The sequence below is a fragment of the Gopherus flavomarginatus genome, chromosome 4, assembly GCF_025201925.1.
Source record: "Gopherus flavomarginatus isolate rGopFla2 chromosome 4, rGopFla2.mat.asm, whole genome shotgun sequence".
In the NCBI taxonomy this organism is placed as follows: domain Eukaryota; kingdom Metazoa; phylum Chordata; order Testudines; family Testudinidae; genus Gopherus; species Gopherus flavomarginatus.
Genome location: NC_066620.1, coordinates 114,943,956 through 114,966,793, shown reverse-complemented (window position 1 = coordinate 114,966,793; position 22,838 = coordinate 114,943,956). Strand labels below are relative to the sequence as shown.

The window sequence follows — 22,838 nt, the reverse complement described above, 5'->3', positions numbered from 1 at the left end:
CATACCTTTTTGACTGAGCATACTTCCACCTACTGGATAGACTATATATTGCATATGTCATTATTTAGTTCCCTGTACAGAGGCCTAAGGAGACTCATGGTCCACAAGTGGTTGCCTCCCATGATAACTTAAATAGAAAGGAATGGGGTAAAATTCCACCAATTATGTGGGTACTAGCAAGGTGATAGAGGGATACATTGCAGAAAAAGGACAGAGGATTCTGATTTTGGTTTCTGTAGTTACAAAGCTATGGCTACCAGCTTTTGTTACCTCTCCCCAACCTCCAAAAATCTATTTTTCGGTTTTGTTTCTGTGCTTTTTCATTCTCAGAATTTTCCAGTGTTTGTATTTTACTTTGACTCTTTTCTGAACATATTCATAGGCTTCAGAAATCTTTTCAGGCACAGTGGAGAAGAAGAATACACACATGCTGAATACTGAAACGTAACATTCAAAAGGTGTGGGATTATTTGCCTTATTTGCACCCATGAGAGCCGTAAATTATGCTGACATAAACTGTAGTGTAGACATACCCTGGGAAAGGTGTGTGTGTGGGGGGGGGAGAGTTGAGCTGTGTGAATCACTGATCTTCTTCCAGTTCGCTGGCCCTTGGGAAAACTGACAAACAGCAGGGCTTTGCAGGGCCACCCAGAGGATTCAGGGGGGCCTGGGGCAAAGTAGGGGAGCGGATATAAAAAAGGCACCACCCACTGCGCTGCTTGTACTCACTGGGCGGCACTCAGTCTTCAGCGATGGTGGCTCCTTCACTCACTCCCCGTGTTCGACAACACTGAAGGACCTGCTGCCAAACTGCCGCTGAAGACCCGGAGCGAGTGAAGGGCCCACAGCCAAAGACCCGGACTGCCACTGGGTGAGTAGTGGGCTCAGGTGGCCCCCTCGGGGCCCAAGGGAAATTGCCTCTGGGCGACCCTGGGGCTTTGTGCAGAAAGAAGGGGGAACTTTGAGCCCTGGGACCACAGGAGATCCCTGAAGCAGACGTGCCAAACCCAAGGGAAAAAGCACAGACATTGGGCTTGGTTTTGGCTTGAGAGCTGCTTGTTGGCTAGTTTTTGGCTTGTAGCTTGTGTCTTTTTTTGATCAGCTCCCAGCAAGCAGGGGTGAGTCGGGGTGCACAGCGGGCCCACCACAGTCCCCGACTGCCCCCTGGGGCATCCAGTCACATAGCGTCGGGGTTCTCAGGGACTGGCTTGTCCTGAAATGGGATCAGCTTCGGTTTTGGCTTATTGTGAAGTCGGGTTTATTTAGCACGTTAAAACGGGCAATGTGCTCCCAAGCCGGAAGCACGAGCGCAAAGGCAGCGTGGCGCTGAGCCCCGCAAGTCTGTGGGGTTTGGCCCTACCCAGAGGCGGGTTCCCGCCACGTGCGGGGTTTGTCCCGACCCAGCTGCTCCGCCGGAGACTCCCACCCGCCCCGCCATGTTTCTGTGGAAAAAAAGGTTTGGCCGAATCACGTCAGTCGGCTCTCTGGGGGAGGGGTCACAGGCAGAGGAGACTGGGGGCGGGTTGTTGGTCAGCAACGGTTGTGAACGGGAGTCAGTGACAGACAGAGGATCAGGCAGTTCCGTGGCCACCTCTTCCGGGAGCGCGCGGCAGCGCCGGGGTCCTCGCGTCCTTAAGAAGGCGCCGCCGGGGCCCCGCCCCCCTCTTTCGCTGGTGACCCGTAGAGGCAGCGGGGTACGTGGGCACGAGGCTGCGGCGCGAATTTAACCCCCGTCCCCCGGGCATCTGCGGGGGGTAGCGGGGCTGCGGCCGCCACTAACCTCGGTCTGTTTCTTGTGTTTCAGCAAATCCCGGGCGGGAGCGACCCCCACCGACCATGGCCGAGGAAGGGTGAGAGCCGGGGCCGGGGCCGGGGCCGCAGAGTGGGGGGAGGGCGCTGGGTCCTAGTAGCTCCGCTAGGATTCCCCGGGAGGGGGGCGCGGTCGCGGTCGCCGATGCCGGGCCCCACGTGCGGCTCCGCCGGGCGCTGAGCGCTCCTGGCCCGGCCCAGGCCTGCGCTGCCTCGCCGCGTGTTCGGAGCCAGGTGGGAGGAACGGGCGGCGGGATCCCCGGGTCGGGGGCTTCACCTGCAGCGAGGGGAGCCGGGCTGGGCTGCAACAGGGTTGTGTGTCCCTTTGCACCCCACCCCCAGTGTGTTATTGGCCCAGTGTTTGCCTGTCCCCGGGGCTCCTAAGGCGGGAGGCCGGCAGGTGAGCGAGGAGTTATATCTGTTCAATTGTTTAGCATTGCTGCTGGAGGTGTAATGGATGTTAACACCGCCCTGCAAGAAGTGCTGAAGACCGCACTCATCCACGATGGTTTAGCTCGTGGTATTCGTGAAGCTGCCAAAGCCTTGGACAAGTAAGTCTTATTTTGGGGCTATGTATTGTAACGAGCAAATCTGTTTAAATACTTGTTAATGTAGATGTATAGATATTTGGATATATAGTAGCATGAGCAGGTTTTGACTTGAAATCTGATCCCACTAACAAGGAGACTATCTGTCCTTCTGTCATACGTAAAATGTAAACCCAAAAATTACAGGTTACAGTCCCAAGATGCTGGGTTTCCTGTGCTTGTGTTATGTAGTTGCATCATGTAACTGAGAGCACCAAAGCAAAAATAGCTTTCATGAACAGTTGTGGGATAGCACAGGCAACATGATTTGAGTTTAGGAAATCTGAGTCTCAGTGTAGTTTGCTTGAGCTTCTACTTTAAAGGTAGTTTGATTAGTATGGCCCTTGTTTTGGTGAGCTGATACATTTCTTCTGGGCTAGGGATTATTGGAAGATTGAGATTTTTTATAGACAGTATCAGACTTGAGGTCTACTAAACTTAATAGTGTGCCTTTAACTGGGGATAAAAATCTTCCCAAGATCTCATTGAGTATAGGTCTATTTGGGAAAACTCGTCTTCAGTTTTTTGGTAACCTTTAATTTATTTTCTGGTTTCATTCAGTGAACTTCTGTATAATATATTGCAAAGAAAATCTTATAAGTTTCAAGTTTATGTTCTGTTATGTATCTGTTATCAAATGTGTTATGTGAGTTGATCTCAGAGCACACACTTAGTGGCAAAGTAAGATAGAGATGCATGTGTGAATAATTGTTTTGGGTTTAGGTATATAATAGCTTCCAAAACTTCAATAAACTACAGTGTTTGAATGATGACTCTCAAAGATGTCGGATACCCCTTCACTCTTTTTATGAGTGATAAAATTAGTCTGACAAACCTGTACGTTTAAGGGACTAGACAGATAATACTGTAACAAAAGTGAGAAGGAAAGAAGACAGATTATGTACGGTCAACTGTCCGAAACATACTTTAGGAAATACAATTATATTGCCTAATGTGACATTGCTTTTTGAGCAGCCTTATTTGTTGTAGGTTGGGTGAGGGATGGGCGGGTATTAGCACAGGACCATGGGTAGTAGTGATATTTAATAGGCGGATTTTTTCAAAGTGTGTTAAGTACAGTACTAAGAGCCTGTTTTTAGCTGCATTCATCTCTTCAGATAATCAGATGTGTGGTGCTGGATGGAATAGATGGAGTAGCATCATGATTGTAATCAGGTCTGGGTGTAAAGACTCGGATCCTCCTGATATTCACATCTCACTTCCAATTCTTGCATGGACCAGGAGAGATCAGAGGTAAACCAGTGCCCATGATTCAGATGGATCCTCAGTCAGATCCCATTCTTTTTGAATCGTGTCCTCGCCCACCTTTATCCAATATATGTTGTTAATCAAACTTTGGGCTGGTCTACACTACGAGGGGAAATCGATCTTAGATACGCAACTTCAGCTACGTGAATAACATAGCTGAAGTCGAATATCTAAAATCGGATTACTCACCCATCCTCACCGCACAGGATCGATGTCCGCAGCTCCCCCTGTCGATTCCGCAACTCTGTTGGGGTTGATGGAGTTCTGGAATCGATATAAGCGCGCTCGGGGATCGATATATCGCGTCTAGATGAGACGTGATATATCGATCCCTGAGCAATCGATTGTAACCCGCCGATACAGCGGGTAGTCTAGACGTAGCCTTTTACTTGAGAGATTATGAAAAACTACAAAAACTCCATTCCAGTCGCCCGGGGCAGGGGGTGTGTAAAATTGCATACAAAATTCAAACCACTGTAGTCATCTTACTGGTCAAAATGCATAAAGATACAAAATTCATGGCTTGTGCCACTATTTTTTTTTTTGCCTAGGCTCCTGTAACTGCCTTGTTTCAGGTCTCCCTTACTCTCATCTTCCTTTTCAATCTATTCAAAAAGTATGTATTGCAGTAGTGAACAGAAGCCCTAATTAAACTTGAGGTCCTGTCATGATAGCTGCTGTGCAAACAGGCAGACAAGATCCCTGCCTTGAAGAGTTTATCATTTAAATGTCAAATATAACTAGTAGACATATATTTTTACTTCACAATCATAGTTTGTGCTAATGGATTGCTGTCATTTGAACTATGCAGTGAAGGCCTCACTCTTGCAGTTGACTGATTGCAGTAATATGGAGGTGTGCCCATATGCAGTCATTTGCAGAAACTGGGATCTAACTGCATTATATTAAATCAAGGGAAGAGGTTCCATGTAATCAATGGTTTTTTAGATTGTTTCCAAAACTGAAATGGATTCCTGTTAGTTAAACCATGGACTCTGATATTGCTGCAGTAAATCCTTCTAAAGCTTGGTTAAAAGTTATTCTCTTTTCAACTGAATCTGAACATGTTGGTGGGACCAGATGGGTTTTACAAAAAGTGGTTTAATGCAAACAAATAGACATTGAATATTGTATTTTTAGTTCATGGCTTAATTACTAATGAAAATCTATTGACTTTGGAATAACTTGTTGTGTAACTTGTGTATAAATGTTCTTTATTTTAGACGCCAAGCCCACCTTTGTGTTCTTGCTTCAAACTGCGACGAACCCATGTACGTAAAGTTGGTTGAAGCCCTTTGTGCAGAACACCAGATCAATTTGATAAAAGTGAGTATTGAAACTTCAGTTACAAATTTAGAGCTGTATCAGTATTGTACTTAAAAACATACGTGGTGCCATAATGATCTGATACTGTAGTCTGCTCAACCAAGACCCATTTCTGTTGGACTAGCATTTTAGTGCTATGAACTAAGCATATTAACAGTACAAAACCACAAAAGTATAAAATATAAGCCAAAGAGGAAGAAAATTAAGATTTTTTTTTTAGTAAGTACTATTGAAGACCAAGTAGACTGTAGTGTATATTGTGTGTTGTAAAACTCTGTTGCTGGTACTTCTGCCTACAAATATTAGTCTGAGGCTCTTAATTTCAAGTCAAAACCTCATTTACTTTCTTCAGAATCCTGTTAGAGCTGTACAATGATGATAGTTTGCCTCCCTCTACTGATATTTGTGAGGAAAGCAGCCACAAACGTTACCCAATGTTTCTGAGTGTACAGCGTCTTTGATCTTATTCTGATTGCATCAAGGAAAATGCAGCTCTAACATACTATTGTCTTTAACAGGTTGATGACAACAAGAAACTGGGCGAGTGGGTAGGTCTCTGCAAAATCGACAGAGAAGGAAAACCCCGCAAAGTAGTGGGCTGCAGTTGTGTGGTTGTCAAAGTAAGATGACAAGTTTTTTTCCATTTGTTTCCTTGGTTTCCAAAAAATAAATAATAAGTAAATAAATAATAAATTTAGAACATAGTTTTAAATAGAAAAATATTTCCACTTAGTAAATTCAGTGTCAATTCTCCATTCTGGAAAAAAAGTTTCCTGTATTGGGGAGAAAAAAGAAAAAAGGCATATGTGGGTTAACATTCTTATTTTATAATTAACTTTAGTGGTATTTTTAGCAGCAAATAGTCTTACCAGTCCAGCTCAGTCTGATGTTCTCTTTTGTTGCTGATTATTTTATAATGCATAACTAGAAATCTGAGTACAGGATTGATAGAAAACATTAATGGGTTAGCCTTAAAACAAACTTCAATATTACCCTTTATTGGAAGAGGTCTGGTTCTGTTTTAACAAATAACTAAATGCCAGTAAATTATGTCTGCTTAACTTGAACATGTTCTTCAGAAATCATTAAGATGGTGCTGGCAATAATAAAGCCATGGTACGAGCCTTAAAGACTTGCTAGTCCTTGAGGTCCCTGAAGATGGCTACACATCGTCCATAGTGGGCAACACTGATGGTTACTCTGAATATTTTCATATTTCTGTCATTGTTCTGGTTTTTAATAAATGGATTTTCTATGACTGTTAAGCCTTTCCCACAGATTCCATGTTATCACAATAATTAGATATGCTTGCCTACATTTTACCATTTGGTTTCCTTAAGTCTCAGGCACTCAGATACATTGTAGGGATGTTGAAGGGTATTTTGGAAAAGTAGCAGTCCACTTGCAGTTGCTCAAGGAGCACAACAAAGAGATGGTAGAAGCACACTGCTTTTGAACACAACATTGTTTTTGTCAAAGTACAGGGGATTATTGGTATGTTTGAGGGGAGTCAAGGATAGGAACAGTCTTTCAAAAATTGTGTATATAAGGAAGAATCTGGCAGTTAGTATTCCAACTTCTGCACAGCTCAGTTTCCTCAAATAGTGGGAAGTAGATGAGGTGTGTGCAACTTACTAGCATATTAAGGAGGCTAAAGTGAATACCAAGAGTCTCTGGTTGTTACTTCTAATGTGAGGGCATGTACAGGGCGTGTACATGAACAAGTATATACATACATGTACATCATACTTGAAGAATAAAGTTTGTGTGCCCATATGTCGAGCTGCTGAATCTATTTGAATATCTTCCACTAAAGTTTACTCCAACATAGCCAAATAAAAATATATTGTAATTAATTTAGCCTGTAGCTTACTCTGAACAAAGATATATTAATTTCCAAAGATGTCTGTATTCCATTAATTTACTCTTTTGTATTATAGGACTATGGCAAGGAATCTCAGGCCAAAGATGTAATCGAAGAATACTTCAAGTGCAAGAAATGAATGAAAAATAAATTTTGTTAAGCCTGACTAATTCGTGTCTGCTTTTGATGGGCAGCATCTATCATGATCTTTCAAGCTCAAAAAGTACACTTTCTAACCCCTCCTTTCATCTTGGGTCTTTTGACAGTAATTTATCCATTCAACTATATCCACTTAGTTAAGCAAACTTTTGTTATCAATTGTAGAGAGAACCTAATTTCATTTTGGGGGGATTGAGAGCCTGTATTGTAGCATCTGTGATGAAAATTTGGCTCCCTCTACTGAAACAAGTGAGGAAAGATGCCTGAATTGTTACCCAAATCTTCTGAGATGCAGCAAAAATTCTTTAAAACTAGCTTTTTTTGGTACTTTTTAATTAACACTGGATACATTTTAAGTGTGTTTTCCTATCTGTTGAAAACTTAACTACATGGTCCTGAAGGAAATTCAGGTTTGAATTAGAGATTACAGCTCAAATAGGTTTTATAATGGGCTGAATATGAGTAAGTTTCACCCCAACCTTTGGGAGCATCTGGATTTTGCTTTCTTATGTTTAGATATGTTCTGATAAGGAGTTCTGGCTTTGACTTTGCTGTGAACCAAAACAAATAATCCTTGTAAGGTTCCATTATAACAAGTGAAATGCTCAAATTATTTTGACCTCTTGACCATACTTCTTTTCTACTTTGTGTGCTGGCTGTGGCTTATTCCTGTGAACAGTGAATGTTAAACTAGCACTGTTCTAATTAGATTGCATTTTTGTTAGTGCGGGGAATGCACTGACTGAGTTGTGAGGGAATTTATAGGAACCAAGTTGTCACCTTCATGCTAATTAATAGGTGGATTTCCTTTATATAACTTGTGACAAAAGCTGGACAGCTGCAAGAGAGTGATGTTAGCCTTAGAATAACAGTCTTGTTTCTGATAAACTGAGAAGAAGTTGCCTCAGATCAATTAGGGACACCTGAGTCCAATTAAGGGCTGCCTGAAACCTAAAAATCCCTCTCCTGGTAAGGAGAGACAGGCATCTCTAGGATGAAAGGCTGCTTTCCTCCCTACAACAGAAACAACCAAAACTGAATACTTGTTTAGAGGAAGGCCTGACACCCTGGGTGCATAACAGGACGATGCCTCTGAGGTGGGGGAGGGAAAGTTACCCCTTTTATGTTTGTGAATTTTTTTTGTTTAATGGAGAAGTACTTCAAGGCCTAACTTGAAAACAGTGATAAAGAAACAGTGGGAAGACCCACTGTCCAGAGTGGGGATTTACTGCAGGTCCTCCTACTGCCAGATGAGGAAGTGCCTTAGTTTGTGGCTTTTGTTTTAGAGTTGCTAGCAAGTTTTTGTATGCCAAATAGGACACTTTTATCAAACAAGAGAAATGTGCAAGCCAACGAGTATAGATCTGGCTGTTAATATGTCCATACTGTCTCAGCCCCTTTTATCTCCAGCTTTTTGCAATAGGTTTTTCAATTTTAGCTCAGGTTGCTTAAGTACTCTGAATCAAAATCACTTGCATACTCCTACCAAGTGCACACCACTGCTTGGAGTTGTGGTCTGAAAATAAATCTATAAGCCTGATTATGTAGAAGACATGCACTCAAGTATTTTAGTATTTACTGCTATGCAAAACTATAGAAAAGGAAAGATTTGGCACTTGACCAAGACTATCAGCAACAAAGTTGGTTTTACTCTTTCCTAATAAATGAAGCCTGCTGTCTTCTGACTGCTGATGGGAATAGATACATTAAGGTTCTCAGTCATCTGAAAGGGCTAGTATAACAACCTAAATAGAATTACATACAAAACTACAGTTGCAAAGCTGAGCATTCAAAAGTTGGGAAATGCCAGAAAAATGGTTGCCTGTACAACCATAATTCTGCTGCCTTTGCATATCGAGTTTTCTTCACAGGATTTTGAGCTTATTCCACAGAATGGATATTGCATTTTGAATGAGCAGCTCTTTTAATTCTGTTACATGATTGCTGGGTATTGTACCATGCCCTTTCATACCAAATACTATTCAAACCCTGCTCAGATTACAGAATTATTTCCTTGTAGTTTTTTCTGTGGGACTCTGCTGTAGTTAGGAGTGCTTCACAAACATTAACTTATCTTCACATCACACACACACCCCTGGGGGGTATGTAGCATGGCTGCTTCTGGCCCAGGTTGACTGACTATAGTTGTGGGGCTATGACATTGCAATATTGATTGGACTGGCCTATGTGGGAGGGAGGGACTAAGAGTCCAGGCTAAGCCTGAACTTCACTGCAATTTTTATCCCTGCAACCCACCTCAGCTGGCCCAGGCCCTGAGACTTAGTGCTGTGGGGTTTTTGTGATCTGGTATTCCCATTTTATAGATGGGGAATTTAGACATAGAAACCCTGATCCATAAGAGAGCATAGGTGCCACTCAGATCCTGAAACCCCTCTCCACTCCTGCCTAATCAGGAAAAAGGTGCCTAAAATCCCATGAGATTCCTTAGTTAAAATCTAAGCCTCTGCATGTGCGCATACGCTCTTGCCTCAGTCTAGGTCAATGGTTCTCAACCTATTTATCATTGTGGGCTGCATATGCAGCTCTGTGTTACGTGGGTTGCATCCACACACTATATGTACTACCTGTATGGCCCTGAGGATGTCAAACGGGCTGCAGCTGTGTGCTGATAGACCAGTGGTTCCCAACTCATGGCCCAAGGTGCATGTCATGCCTATGTAGGTTCCTCCGACTAGGTCTGGGTTGGCAGCCTTTCAGGAGTGGTGTGCTGAGTCTTCATTTATTCATGCTAATTTGAGGTTTTGTGTGCCAGTAACACATTTTAATGTTTTTAAAAGGTCTCTATAAGTCTATATAACTAAACTATTGTTGTATGTAAAGTAAATAAGGTTTTTAAAATGTTTAAGAAGCGTCATTTAAAATTAAAATGCAGAGCCCCCTCAGACCAGTGGCCAGGACCCAGGCAGTGTGAGTGCCACTGAAAATCAGCTCGTGCTGCCTTTGGCACTTGTGCCATAGGTTGCCTACCCCTGAACTAGGTTGTCTATCTATCTTTGCAGAGCCTGAGCCAGTAGCTGTGCTCAAAACATGTTTAAACCTGCATAAAATGGTGGGGTTGTGAGACTGTCTTCCCTTTAGCTCAGTGGTGAGGGATGTTGCCGGTGGTGTGGGAGAACCCAAGTTCATTTTCCCATTCTATGTGATGTGGAGCAGGGATTTGAACTTGGGCTTCCCACCTTCCAGGAGTGACATAGCCATTGAGCTATGAGGTATTCTAGCACTGAGAGGAGGGCATCTCATTCTTGTGAAGCTGTGTATGATGAATTATTAAATATGGGTTGGGCCAGGGTGAGGATGATTATAGAGCAGTGATTAGAAATCTCACCTGAGGAGGGAGACCAGGTTCAAATCTCTGTTCTGCATGAGGGAATGGTACATAACTGGACCCAGCTCTCAGACATCTTAGATGAGTATCCTGATAGTATAGGCTCCTAATTCCAGGAGAGAGTTCACTGCTAAGAATCCCAACCAGAGATAAGTGTCTTCCTCTGGCCCAGAGATTGTGATTCTCAGCCTATTTGCCTTTGTGGGCTGCATCCAATACTACCTGTGTGGCCCTGAACATGTCACATGGTCTGCAGCTGCGTGCTAATTCTGCTGCAGGTTGAGAACCACTCATAGAATGTCTAGGCGCCTAACTTGGGCTGTGGGTTCCACTAAGTAGTGAGGTGTCTAAAAGGTGGTGCAATGCTGAGAGTTGCAATACTATGATTCTAGGCCAGAAAGAGTTAAGATCAAAAGTGACCACTAATTCTGGGTGCACAATTTGAGATCCCGCTGACCTCTTTTTCCAAAGTACTTAGCATTGTATGTGTTCAAAGCACACCCCATTAATTTCAATAGCAGTAATGTGTTTTCAGCACTTCTGCAAATCAGCCCAGAGTCTCAAGTCAGGCATCTACAGAATGATGATCTCATAATGAGTGATAACCCATAAAATGTTTGGCTTACATGACTTTCCCAACATCATATGAGAACTCTGTGGCAGAAATAGAAATAGAAGCCAGTTCTTCAGGGCAGCCATTTAGTTATTAACCGAGAGACCATCCTTCCCGTCCCTATGAGCCATACTTTGTTCACTACACCATTCTGATTCATTCTCAGTGTATCTGATGAGCCATGGTTCTGCAGGAAAAAAAATAGTATGTAAGACTTATCATAACACACATTCCCAATGGATGCATTTCCTAACTTTTGAGTGCTTGACTTTGCAACCTTAATTTTCTATTTTAACATTTCTGTGATTTCTCAGCTTTTTAAAAAACAATGTGAAGAATAAGTACTATCATATAGAAACCTAGCGATAACGATGTGGGTAATCAGTGGTGAAACCTTTACATGTTCAGCATAAACATTGGCCACTTATGTTAATAGCGACACTCTCCTGTCCTCTGCATGGACCTGCATTAGAGGGGGATGAGCTGCTCTTTGCCAATGGATTTCACAGCTATTTGATGACAACAGGGGAATGTTGAGAAATCTTAGGCTATGTCTATACTATGGAAGCTATAGGGACAGCAGCCTACACTGATGGAAGGGGTTTTTCCAATGGTGGAGGAACACCAACCTGAACAAAGTTATGTAGGCAGAAATATTCTCTTACTGACATAGCTGCATCTACCCTGTGGATTAGGGCAGCATAGCTACATTGGTCAGTGTAGTGTGCTGTAGTGGTCACATGCTTGTGTCCATTTTTGTGCTTCAGGGAGAGCCTGACCTGCTTCCTCTCCAGCCTGTCTGTAGAACAGTCCTATCTCGTGTCCTCTTTCCCTGGCCTCTCATCCCAGTTTTTCCTATGAGGCTCTTTACCTCAGTTTTCCTGCTGTCATGATCTGTCTTGTTCTCTCTGTGTTATAGTCAGGCAGCTTCCTCCTCCGTGCTGCCTCAGCATCAGCAGTGGGAGCATTGAGAGCACAGGAGAAACCTACTCCTTGCTCAGTTTGTACCATAGTAGCTGACAACAGCTGGGAGCAACAGTTGCAGGGAAAGTTCTGCTCAGTCCCTGCAGCTCCAGGTTGGAGCATATGCAGTCATTCTCTGGGAATATTGCATGTGCAATTGAGGCAGCATATGCCAGCTGTCATGGGATGCAGTATGCACAGTGCAGAATGGAATCTTCAGAGAATTTAGCTGCCAAATTCTAAGAATTCTCTACTGAGCATGTGCTTCAGAGTCTCATAATGTGGCCAAATTTGGGCATTTTTTTCATGGGAACTGCAAAAGACACATTCCAGAAACCAGGGTGACTTAAGCCAAATTTGGAGTCTCTGCTCCAAAACATGGTGGTGCTGGAGCATCTCAACAAAATAGTCACAATTTTTTAAGATGGTGTGACAGGGCTGGGGTAAAACCTTGAATGCCCTGCCGAAATGGCCAAGCCCTGCGTTCTGGTAAGGAAGCCAGATGCAGGGGCCTGGGCAGCCAGCAGAGAGCTCAGCTGCAGGCCCTAATGAGAGTCGGCTCATAGCAATGGGCTATGCTCAGCTGGGCTGAGGAAGGGGTAGGCTATAAAAGCCCTGGAGAAAGCTGAGTCAGGAGGCTAGCCTAAGAGGGGATAGGAGGCTTATATCTTTGTCTTCTCACTAAAGGCAGGAAGCCTCATGGTGGTTAGACCTTGGGAGGGGTCTGAATGGGGATAGCTGTTGGGAGAATAAAGGGGACTACATGGTTGTACTGTAAATAAGGACAAGGGTGAAGCACCAGGTAGGCATGGGGACCCTATTGAACCAGCCAACGCAGGGCACAGGCTCAAGAGGGTGGAGACCTGTGCGGAACCTGTGACAGATGGGCTAAGCAATATAATTTCCTTTACACGCTCTCAGAAATGGTTGAACCATATTAGCTTAAACATCTCAAAAAACAAAAAAAATAGCCTGAGGCTGATATCCAGCATGGGAAATTTCAGCCCAAGCAGTTATAATTTGGGAAACTTACAAGTGAAAATAGGTTTTTATAATGAGAAGGATTAGGCAACTTTAACAATAGACAGTGGCACCAATTTCACTTATTGTGCACTTTGGTGGGGGAGGGTAGGACACATAGTAATCTTCCATCTGAGGACTGTACTTGGCACTCATCCACATTTGAAGTCTGTGAGAGATAGCTGAAATTTCTCTATATATTTTTCATATATAGACTTATTCATTATTTGTATTGCTTAGAAGTCCTGGTCATGAACAAGGAACTTGTGCTGGTTGCCATACAAACACACACAAAAACGGTCCCTGCCCCAAGAGCTTATATGCATTTTAATTTTTTGTGCTGCACAAAAGGAAAAACAATATTCCTCCCACAAAAGAAGACAGCTTGTGGAAAAGAGTATGAACAAAGTAGTCCCCCTCACAAGAAATTCTCCAAAAAAGCAACCCAGAACAGCACTGATACCCCTTCAATTTAATTAGATTTCATAGAGTTGGCTAATTTCTATTTGCACATATTTATGTGCATATCTCACAACTTCATCAGGAAGGCCATTCTATATTATTTCATGTGTTCTCTTAAAGCTCTGCTCCCTAGTTCTCTTAAATTTCTATCCAATGTCTTTGTATAGATAAACAATTGACAGCAGTAAATCCCATTTTTTCCTTTGGGCAAACTGCAATTACTCTTTTTTTTTTTTTTAATTTATGCCAAATGTAGCTAACTAGTTGTGGGGAAGGGAGAGGAAGTTGTCATCTGTGTACACCTGTGCTGATTGTTCTCCTGATTCGAGCATCTTCTCCACTTTTCCCATCTCTGTGACTGTGGTCTACACTTAAAAGTTATATTGGCTGGGACATGAAAACCTCTCCACACCCATGACCAACATAGCTAGGCTGACAAAACCCCCAGCGTGGACACAGCTATGCTGACAGAATAGTGTTTTCTGTAGGCATAGATAAAGTCATGCAGGGAGATGGTGTTGCTACATTGGCAGAAAAACTCCTTCACTCAATGTACTCAGTGTTGTCACTAAAGGGCTATGTTGGCATAAGCTCTGTAGTGCAGTGGTTCTCAAACTTTTTTTTCTGTGGACCACTTGAAAATTGCTGAAGGTCTCGGCAGACCACTTAATGATCTTTCCAAATGTTGTTTTTACCATTAGCTAACTATTGTAAAGTGCTTTAGATAAAAGCACTATATAAAAAAAAACCCTTAATAATAACCTTTTTTTGGTTCTACAAATAAAAGCACACAACTCATATTTTAATATCAGTTGTCTTACCTTTCTAATGTGATGGTTGTGTCCTCCCTCCCCCGCCGTGGCAGCCCCTGAGCTGGGGCTAGGAAGGAGGGAGGTTTCTCCCTGGTAGCTGCAGTCCTGGAGCTGGGGAAAGTTGCCTCTTTCTCTGGCTGCTGCAGCCCTGCATGTCCCAAATTCTCCCCACCCCCTCTTCTCACCCCACTATCCCCTCCCACCTATTCCTCCCAAGGCCCACACCTTACATGTGTATCTTCTCCAGGGTCCAGGTACCTATTTAGTGGAGTCATGTCTGTGTAACTCAATTAAGTGGGTGGCCCTTCATTGTGTTGTGTGCAGCCGCCCAGGTGCACACTTTAGAGGGAACTATCTGCGGACCACCTGAATGGAGCTCGTGGACCACTGGTGATCCATGTACCACAGTTTGAAAACCTCTGCTGTAGTGTATCCATAGCCTATGTACAGGCTCTTTTGCATAGGGAGTTTTTCCAGAATAGCTATTCCTGATTGATTAATTCTGAGTGTAGATGCTCCTCTTCTGGAATAAAAGTGTTATATTCTGAACTAACTTAATCCACTTTGGAAGTGAGTCAAACTAATTTAGAATAAGACATTCTGGAATAAGAGTGGCTGGAGTAAATTGGAAATAGTTAATCCACTTTAAATTCACACCCTTTATTCTGGATTAATTTTCATGAGTAGACAAACCCTTGTGAATTCCTTTCTTTGCTGAGAGTGAAATGCTACAAGGGAAAGTGTGGGGTCTTCTTGGAGTTTTTGGCCTGTGACAGGAAGAGCAACCGTGTGGGAGTCAGAGGTCACAGGGTGGAAAGTCCAAGGGGGGTGGGGGTGGGAGTGTGTGTGTGTAGAGTTGGGCCTTTGAGAGAAATCAGATGTGTTGGGGATTGGATAGGAGAGGTTGGTGTTTTGTAGACAATCTAGTTTTGTTATAATTTATGGCAAAGGTGTCTAGAGCCTTGGATAGGTTAATTTTTTTAATATAAATATAATAAAGCAAAATGTTTGTAGAATAACAATACAAAAGTGAAGCGTCTGGTTCTTCTTGGACCTAGAATTGCTGCACTACAGCTTTGAGTTTTGACATGGAACAACTTAAATCTTTGGGAGCAAATTAAAAGCATTTGTCTTTGTTGTATTTTATTCCTCTTTTAATACTATATTGGGAGCATAAATACTGATCTTCATTGTTGCCTAAGGCTGTAATATTTTTAAGGGACACTCCTAAAATTCAGTCTGCATTGCAAATTGGAATTTTGTAACCAAGTTCTGTGGCACAGTTGTAATTGTAACTGGGTCCTAAAGGGAAAAACATTGCTTTTACATTTCTAAACCACTGATAATCCAGGAAATGAGAGACTAACATCCTGACTGACATTTTAATAGAAAAATTCTACTTCGTTCAACACATTTCAGCTCATTATACTTCAAAAATGTTTGCCAGTTATCTTCAGTGTAAGGAGAATAGTAGACCTCTTAATTATAACAATATTTGGTGGTTTACGTATTCAAACTTTACAGCTTTATTCTTTGGAGTATCTGTTTCACTGAAATACAACAATAAAACTAGTTGGGTAAAATCCTAACCCATTGAAACCAATGGGAATTTTGTCATTGATTTCAATGAATCTAGAATTTCAACTGCTGTGAATACACTAGGGATTTTAGGGAAATCTCACAGTTGCTATTACAACAGTACTAGCAAAAGTGGGAGCATTAGTAGCAGCGTTAGACTGGTTGTTGTGCTGATCCCTAGCCCCACAAGTAATGAAGGGAGACTTCCCTAAAATCCTTATTGTACAGAAGGCTTGCATGTCTAGCCACACTTGTGTTTGTAGTGTAATGGTCTGAAGTGAAATGATTTACATTATTTGTATTTAAGAGGTCAAAATTATTTCTATTGGGATAGATGGATGTTCACAGCTCTCTCACTGCAGACTCAGTGAGATAACATGTCTTGATCCTAAAGGACTATCTGCTTTCAGAAGTAGAAACTTATTTTTTAATGAAAATCTGAAGAGCTCAACAAAGTCCACAGGAAGGTCATAAATACCGTAGAATTTATGGATTTCTTTTGTTTTAACTTACAACCTTTTCCCTGGGTATATATTAAATTTGCTGACTCAGTTTATGATATGTTAAAGTAGTCATACTTGAAGGCAGGAAGCAATCTGGCTGGCTAATGAGGGTTTTGAGGCCTATAATTATTTGAATGTACTTACACTGGTTGGAAGTCATCAGTTTCATATCAAATGTTATCAGTGCACAAATTAAAATGCATAGTAAAATATTGACTATACCTTTAAGTTCCTGTTCTCTATGATTTCCAATGTTGAATAGCTGTCAATTTTTAAGCTTGAAATGGTATGAAATTGATGCTATGTAGAATATAGATCCTATCTCAGGATTTTCTCAGGTCCTGTTTACATTAAAGAAACTTGCATTGCAGTTATGACTTCAATGAAGTCATAATGGCACAAACCCTTTTGGAAGCAGTATAAAATGAATCTTGGACCTGTGCAGCTTCAGATTTTTGTGACTCTGGAGAGACATTTTTAAGGAAAAGAGACAGAACTACATCTTGTCCCCCTGTAATCACAGATATTGTCATAAGAATGCCAATTGTAATTGTGTGTGTTGCAAAGTAGACAACTGGACAGTATATCAAGCAGAGGTTACTTGGGGCCAGATTTTTAAAGATATTAAGTGCTTAACAATACAGAGAGGCACCTTAGTGGGATTTTTAAAATGCCTTGGCACCTGACTCACATTAGCACTGTTGAAAATCCCACTAGGTACCTATCTGCCCCAAATCTGGCCCTTAAGCACTTTTGAAAATTGAGACTTAGGCTCCTAAAATCCCAAACTGGTTTTGAGTGGAAATAAAATAGATTGCAGTTACTCTGAATACCAGTGTCTGGACTATGACCAAATTCATACTGGAGAACATGTTTATACATACTGAGTCAATGGGCTAAAAAAAATGTCCCTGTTACAGCTTCATTGTACACAATGGGATTTCTTTGCCATAATTTAGAATAGAATTCAATCCAGTATTTGGCATACTAATGACATATTTTGTATTAGTAAATGTAGTGAATAATAGAGCTCATTGAGCCTAATGGTAGCTGGAGAACAAACTTTCTCCTATTTATCAGCCTGTAGCTTGTTAAATGAACAGTCAGGAAAAGGTAAGAAAATAAGAATAGCCCTATTCTGGAAGAATAAATTTGTTGGGCAAAATTTAAATTTCTTTGTAAGTACTTAATGGTATCTGAATGAAGTTATCATGGTCCAAACCCCTTTATGACTTACGTGTTTTAAAAAAGAAAGAAAGAAAGAAATTTGCCTAGACATAAACATTTTATAAAATGACCCATCAGTTTAATAATAATATTACTAGATTCAGCTGGAGACTGACAATTTCATTTTTCAAAAACTTTTGAGGCTTCAAAATTTGTTTTCTTTCTGCATTGGACCAAAACAAAAAAAAATTATTTTTTTTTTATGAAAAGGAATTCAGTTTAAATGTCCATTTTCAGATCGAAAAGCCCAGGTTTTCAATTCACATCTCTCTTAGAGTGTGCAGTCTTCACCCCGGACCTCAGAAACCTTCCCATCAAAAACGCCTCTGTGAAATGTTTCAGCTTCTACCAGACAGCATTAAAAAAAAAAGTTAGTCAAAAATGTTCTGATCAGCACTAAGTATTCTTCTTTGAGCGCTTGCTCAGGTCCATTCCATGTTATGTGTGTGTGATCACCACATGCACTGATGCCGAAGTTTTTCCCTCAGTGGTATCTCTAGAAGCTCTGGTGCCCTCTGGAGTGGTGCGCATATGGGCCGGTAGAAGGGACACTGTGGGCTCCCCCCTCCCACAGTTCCTTACTGCTAGCGATGGTGCTGGAACATCTTGTTTTGGCAAGTGCTCTTACCCAGTGGTTCTTCTTGTCATTCATTGTGTAAATAGTTCTCTTAATGTGTAAATTGTTCTCTTAATGGTTAGCTAATAGTACTGTAGATAAGTTAGATAGTCCCCTAAAGGACTTAGCCCAAGGATCGGGCATTCAAGCCTTGTGATCACTGCAAAAAGCCTATGCCACTCATCAAAGCTGCTTGAAGTCTTTGGGGGAAACCTACGCTAGTGACAAGTGTCACATCTGCAAGAGCTTCAAGCCTAAAACTAAAAAGGAGCAGGACATAAGACTAAGAGTGCTGCTCATGGAGTTGGGCCTTGCGCTGGTCTCTAAGCCACAGAGATCAGACTCCGCTCTGAGCACAGCGGCATTGGTGTGAAGTGTGGCACTTGCCTCCTGACACCAGTCCCAGTCCCTGATACCTACTAAGAAGCAGAGGAAGCACACTGGGAGAAGGCTTCCCTGACATCCCATACTGAAAAGGGAAAGTCCAGAGAGCAGCATAGGTCCATGCGGGGCAGCATGTCTCCACAGCCCAGCCAGACACCTGCATTGCCAGCTAGGCTATCCAGCTCTCCTAGGGACCCACTAGCCACTCCGGGTAGTGGCAGAGGTCCCATCCATGCCGGAGGCCTTCCAGTCTTCAAAAGACATCATGTCTTTGCCGGTACCACTGATGCCACAACAAGATGTTCTCGTCTCTAGAGGGAAGCCAGCACTAGGGCTGTGCAACAGCCCCCATCTATGCAGCATCGCTCCCTGGCACCGCGGTGTTCGACGACAAAGCAATGATCCCTGGGGACACACTTCCAACCTTCCCATACTGACCAGAATTCCCAGCATCATTCGCTGGACTCTCGGCACTGGTCCCTGAAGGTGTGGCATCGCTGCCCAATGGTCAGCACAGAGCTGTCGTATGCCACTGGTCCCCCAAATCATGGCACCAGTCACCAGAGCATGGGCATCACTCCGTGGGGCAATGAAATTTGCCGGGACCACGATGCCGATCCCCAGGACCACAAGACCAGTCCCTGGTGCTCAAACACATATCATCGGACTCATCACTGATCCCTGGGGTTGAGGTGATATTCTCTGTCAACCCATTAATGGTTGCCGGACTCCCGGCATGGTTCCCAGAGCTCTAGGCATGGATCACTGGTGTACCATCGCCGATTTGCCTAGCTCCGCTGCTGGTCCCCTGTCAGGCGGTACCAGGACCTCTTCGGGCTCAAAGGCTGAGGAGACAGCAGGTACCTTGGGCCACGTGCACCCACCCACATCTGAGGGGGCTCCTCCAGGGCCACTAACCAGAGCATGGCCTTAGGGTCAATGGCCTACCCCGTGGTACTCTGGGAACCCTTGGGGGTTCCCCTAGGCATCGGAGACCCAGATGCAGCGTTCTGTGTCAGGGGCCTCAGAGAGGAGGTCGGCAACCGTCTCCTGTCCCCGCCAGACTCTCAGGAGTGTTCTGAGCAAGGTGCCCAGGAGCACCCTCTGGCCTCAGGGGAGGCATCCCATGGGGGAATGCTGAGCCAGCCCCTGCCTGCCTTCACCTCCTCTTCGTCCTGACCTGATGAGGCAGTGGCAAGACCATTCCAGACAGTGCCACAGGACGACGCCAAGGCGCATAAGGAACTGTTAAAGTGGGTGGCTGCATACCTGCAATTGGAAGCAGAGGAGTTGGTGGAACCCTCTTTCACTCTATTTGACATTCTAACTGTGGTGGCCCTGTTTAGGGTGGTGCTTCTGGTACACAAAGAGGTGGTATAGCTGGTGAAAGCCTTATGGCAGACCCTGTCCTCTCTCCCGCTTATTTCCAAGCAGGCTGAGAGGAAGTATTACTTCCTGACAAAGGGGTTTGAATATTTAAATTCCCGCCTAGCCCCAAAGTCTTTAGTGGTCTCTGTGGCCAACAAGAGGGATAGGAAGGCACAATCCAGCACAACTCCCAAAAACAAAGACAGCAAGAGGCTAGATTTATTTGGCAGAATAATTTATTCATCTACTAGCCTCCAACTTTGAGTGGCAAACCATCAGACCTTACTCGGGAGGTATAATTTCAATGTGTGGCAGTCTGTGGCCAAGTTTGCGGACTTAGTGTCGGAGGACCTCAGGCAAGAGTTCCTGCCATTTTAGATGAAGGGAGAAAAGTGAGAGGGCCGCCCTTCAGGCTGCCTCCTACGCGGAGGACTCAGGAGCCAGGACCATCACTATGGCCATGTCAATGAAGCAAGCATCATAGCTGCTGTCTTCCAGGCTGTCGACAGAGGATCAACAATCCAGAACCTCCCCTTCGATGGTCTAGCCCTGTTTTCAGATCAGACAGACACGAGGTTACATGGACTTTCTGTTCCGTAGATCTCTATATACCGGCCCCCATTAGAGAGAAGTTCAAACCACAGCAACCTCAAAGACCAAGCAGTCAGGCACCACCAAAGCCCTACCACAAGAAGGGCAAGGGCTATAAGCGCTGTCAAGGCCAACAACCAACACTTTCTTCCCACTCGGGCTCCTCCTGCTACCTGCCCGGAAACAAGCAGGCATTTTGCGGATGTGCCTGGGGGCCACCTCCCAGTCTGCAGCCAGGATTCTGCACCCCTCTTGTTTTCAAACCGCCTTTTTCCTTTCCTCCCTGCTTGGGCCGCTATAACATCAGACCAGTGGGTCCTCAGCACTGCGGTAGTGGGGTATACCCTGCAGTTTATTTCTACCCCACTCTTATCCCCCTTACCTGTCCTTCTTCAGGTACCCTTTTCAAGAGCAACTTCTCGTCCAAGAGGTGCAAACCCTCCTGCAATTAGGGGCTGTAGAGGAAGTCCCCATACATCTAAGGGGCAAAGGGTTTTACTCTCAGTACTTTCTGGTGCTGAAGGCAAAGGGGAGAGGGGTCTGCACTGCATATCGGACCTGCGAAGTGTCAACCAATATCTCAAGAAGCTGAAGGCCTCCATTATCCCCTCCCTGGAGACTGGTATGCCGCCCTTGACTTGAAGGATGCATATTTCCATTTTCCACAGACACAGGAGGTTTCTGCGGTTTGTAGTGGCAAACCCATTACTAGTTTGCAGTGCTTTTCTTTTGGCCTGTCTACAATGCCAAGGTTGTTCATAAAATGCATGGCGGTGGTTGCAGCCTACCTGAGGCACCAGGACATTCAAATTTATCCATACCTAGATGATTTACTCATCAAGGGTCATTCGCGGGCACAAGTCCAGCACAGCATCTGGTTGGTGCAAGCCAGTGCCAAGCACTGGGTCTGCTGATAGATGAACAAAGAATAGAGTTCATCAGAGCAGTTCTGGACTCTGCCTGAGCCAGAACTTTTCTCCTAGAACCCAGATTCAAGGCAATCTCAGGTCTCATCAGCCAACTCACCAGCCACCCTATCACCAGGGTTTGCCTCAGGCTGCTAGGGCACATGGTGGCATGCACTTTTATGTAGTTCAACATGCACAAATGTGTCAGGCCCCCTGGCTAGCACTGGCGTATACCCCAGCCAGACACCACCTGGACAGAGTCCTCTCAGTTCTGCTGTTTTGGCATAGTGGTAAATATATCTGACAGCATGCCCCTTGTGACCCCAAAACCCACAATGGTGCCAGTGTCGGACACATGCAACTTGGGCTGGGGAGCCCACCTTGGATCATGAAAGACCATGGGGCTGTAGTCCCAGGAAGAGCTGGCATTGCACATCAACACCAGGGAGCTGAGGGCCATCCATTTGGCTTGCAAAGTGTTCCTTCCACATCTGTCCCATCAGGTGGTACAGGTGTTGACGGACATATGGCCTCCATGTTCTATGTGAACAGACAAGGAGAAGCATGGTCCTCAGTCCTCTCTCAAGAAGCCCTCCAACTGTGGGCCTTCTGTATCTGGCACGTCATACATATCGAGGCTCTCCATCTCCCTGGTGTCTGAAACACGCTGGTGGATCACCTCGGCAGGTCATTCTTTTCTCACCAGGAGTGGTCTCTCCACTCAGAGGTTGTCAGAACGATCTTCTAGAGATGGGGAACTCCGTAAGTGGACCTGTTTGCCACCAGGCAGAACAGGAAGTGCCATCAGTTCTGCTCCTTTCAAGGGCTCGACAGCAGGTCACTTTCCAACACTTTTTCTCCTATCTTGGGCAGGCAACCTGATGTACTCCTTCCTGCCAATTCTGCTTATCAGCAGGACCCTCCTGAAAGTCAAGAAGGACAGGGCCAAAGTCCTCATGATGGTCCCAGCCTGGCCTTGCCAGCAATGGTTCGGCATGCTCATAGACTTGGCAACAGTGCCCCCATGGATGCTTGCCAACTGCCCAGACCTGCTATCTCAGGATCACAGGAGGTTGCGGCACCAAAATCTTGCCTCTGTCCACCTCACAGCTTGGACGTTGTGTGGCTGAACCCAGAAGAGCAGACCTGCTCTGCTCAAGTCCAACCCATTCTGTTGGAAAGTAGAAAACTCTCCACTAGAGCAACTTACCTGGCAAAGTGGAAGCACTTCTCCTCCTGGGCGTCAGAGAGGAAGATCCTCCAGACTCAATCTTCTCTGCAGTCCATTGTGGACTATCTGCTTCACTTGAAACATCAAGGCCTAGCCTTCTCCTCAATCAATGTGCACCTGGCAGCCATTTCAGCCTTCCATTCCATTGTGTCCAGAGCAGATCAGTATTCTCTCATGAAATGACCATCAGATTTCTTAAGGG

General features: G+C 44.1%; 1 protein-coding gene and 4 non-coding genes across 7 annotated transcripts; all 5 read left to right on the top strand.

The window, feature by feature from the left end:
- The first annotated feature begins 1,598 nt into the window (after window positions 1-1,598).
- On the top strand, window positions 1,599-7,021 carry RPS12 (ribosomal protein S12). 3 transcript variants are annotated; one of them, XM_050949961.1, is made up of 6 exons: window positions 1,599-1,694; window positions 1,805-1,850; window positions 2,244-2,360; window positions 4,889-4,991; window positions 5,510-5,611; window positions 6,932-7,021. In XM_050949961.1, exons 2-6 carry the CDS (start codon window positions 1,837-1,839, stop codon window positions 6,992-6,994), a joined length of 399 nt encoding a protein of 132 aa, XP_050805918.1. In that variant the 5' UTR covers window positions 1,599-1,694; window positions 1,805-1,836; the 3' UTR covers window positions 6,995-7,021. The 3 variants fall into 3 exon arrangements, with proteins under 3 accessions (XP_050805918.1, XP_050805921.1, XP_050805919.1); XM_050949964.1 differs by lacking the exons at window positions 1,599-1,694; window positions 1,805-1,850 and adding exons at window positions 3,515-3,650; window positions 4,217-4,281 and having other exon boundaries at window positions 2,262-2,360; XM_050949962.1 differs by lacking the exons at window positions 1,599-1,694; window positions 1,805-1,850 and adding an exon at window positions 3,515-3,650 and having other exon boundaries at window positions 2,262-2,360.
- On the top strand, window positions 3,157-3,231 carry LOC127050411 (small nucleolar RNA SNORD101). The gene has a single exon (XR_007774222.1). It is a non-coding gene; the product is annotated as a small nucleolar RNA SNORD101 (small nucleolar RNA).
- On the top strand, window positions 5,356-5,444 carry LOC127050425 (small nucleolar RNA SNORD100). The gene has a single exon (XR_007774236.1). It is a non-coding gene; the product is annotated as a small nucleolar RNA SNORD100 (small nucleolar RNA).
- Window positions 6,028-6,161, top strand: LOC127050423 (small nucleolar RNA SNORA33). The gene has a single exon (XR_007774234.1). It is a non-coding gene; the product is annotated as a small nucleolar RNA SNORA33 (small nucleolar RNA).
- Window positions 7,022-7,223: 202 nt separating the features above from the next.
- LOC127050424 (small nucleolar RNA SNORD100) lies at window positions 7,224-7,308 on the top strand. The gene has a single exon (XR_007774235.1). It is a non-coding gene; the product is annotated as a small nucleolar RNA SNORD100 (small nucleolar RNA).
- The last annotated feature ends 15,530 nt before the right edge of the window (window positions 7,309-22,838 follow it).

Bases quoted from the DNA above. Each gene is read 5' to 3' on its own strand.
- RPS12 (XM_050949961.1), top strand. The intron at 2,361-4,888 runs GTAAGTCTTATT...TCTTTATTTTAG, and splicing joins GCTGCCAAAGCCTTGGACAA to ACGCCAAGCCCACCTTTGTG. The intron at 5,612-6,931 runs GTAAGATGACAA...TTTGTATTATAG, and splicing joins GCAGTTGTGTGGTTGTCAAA to GACTATGGCAAGGAATCTCA.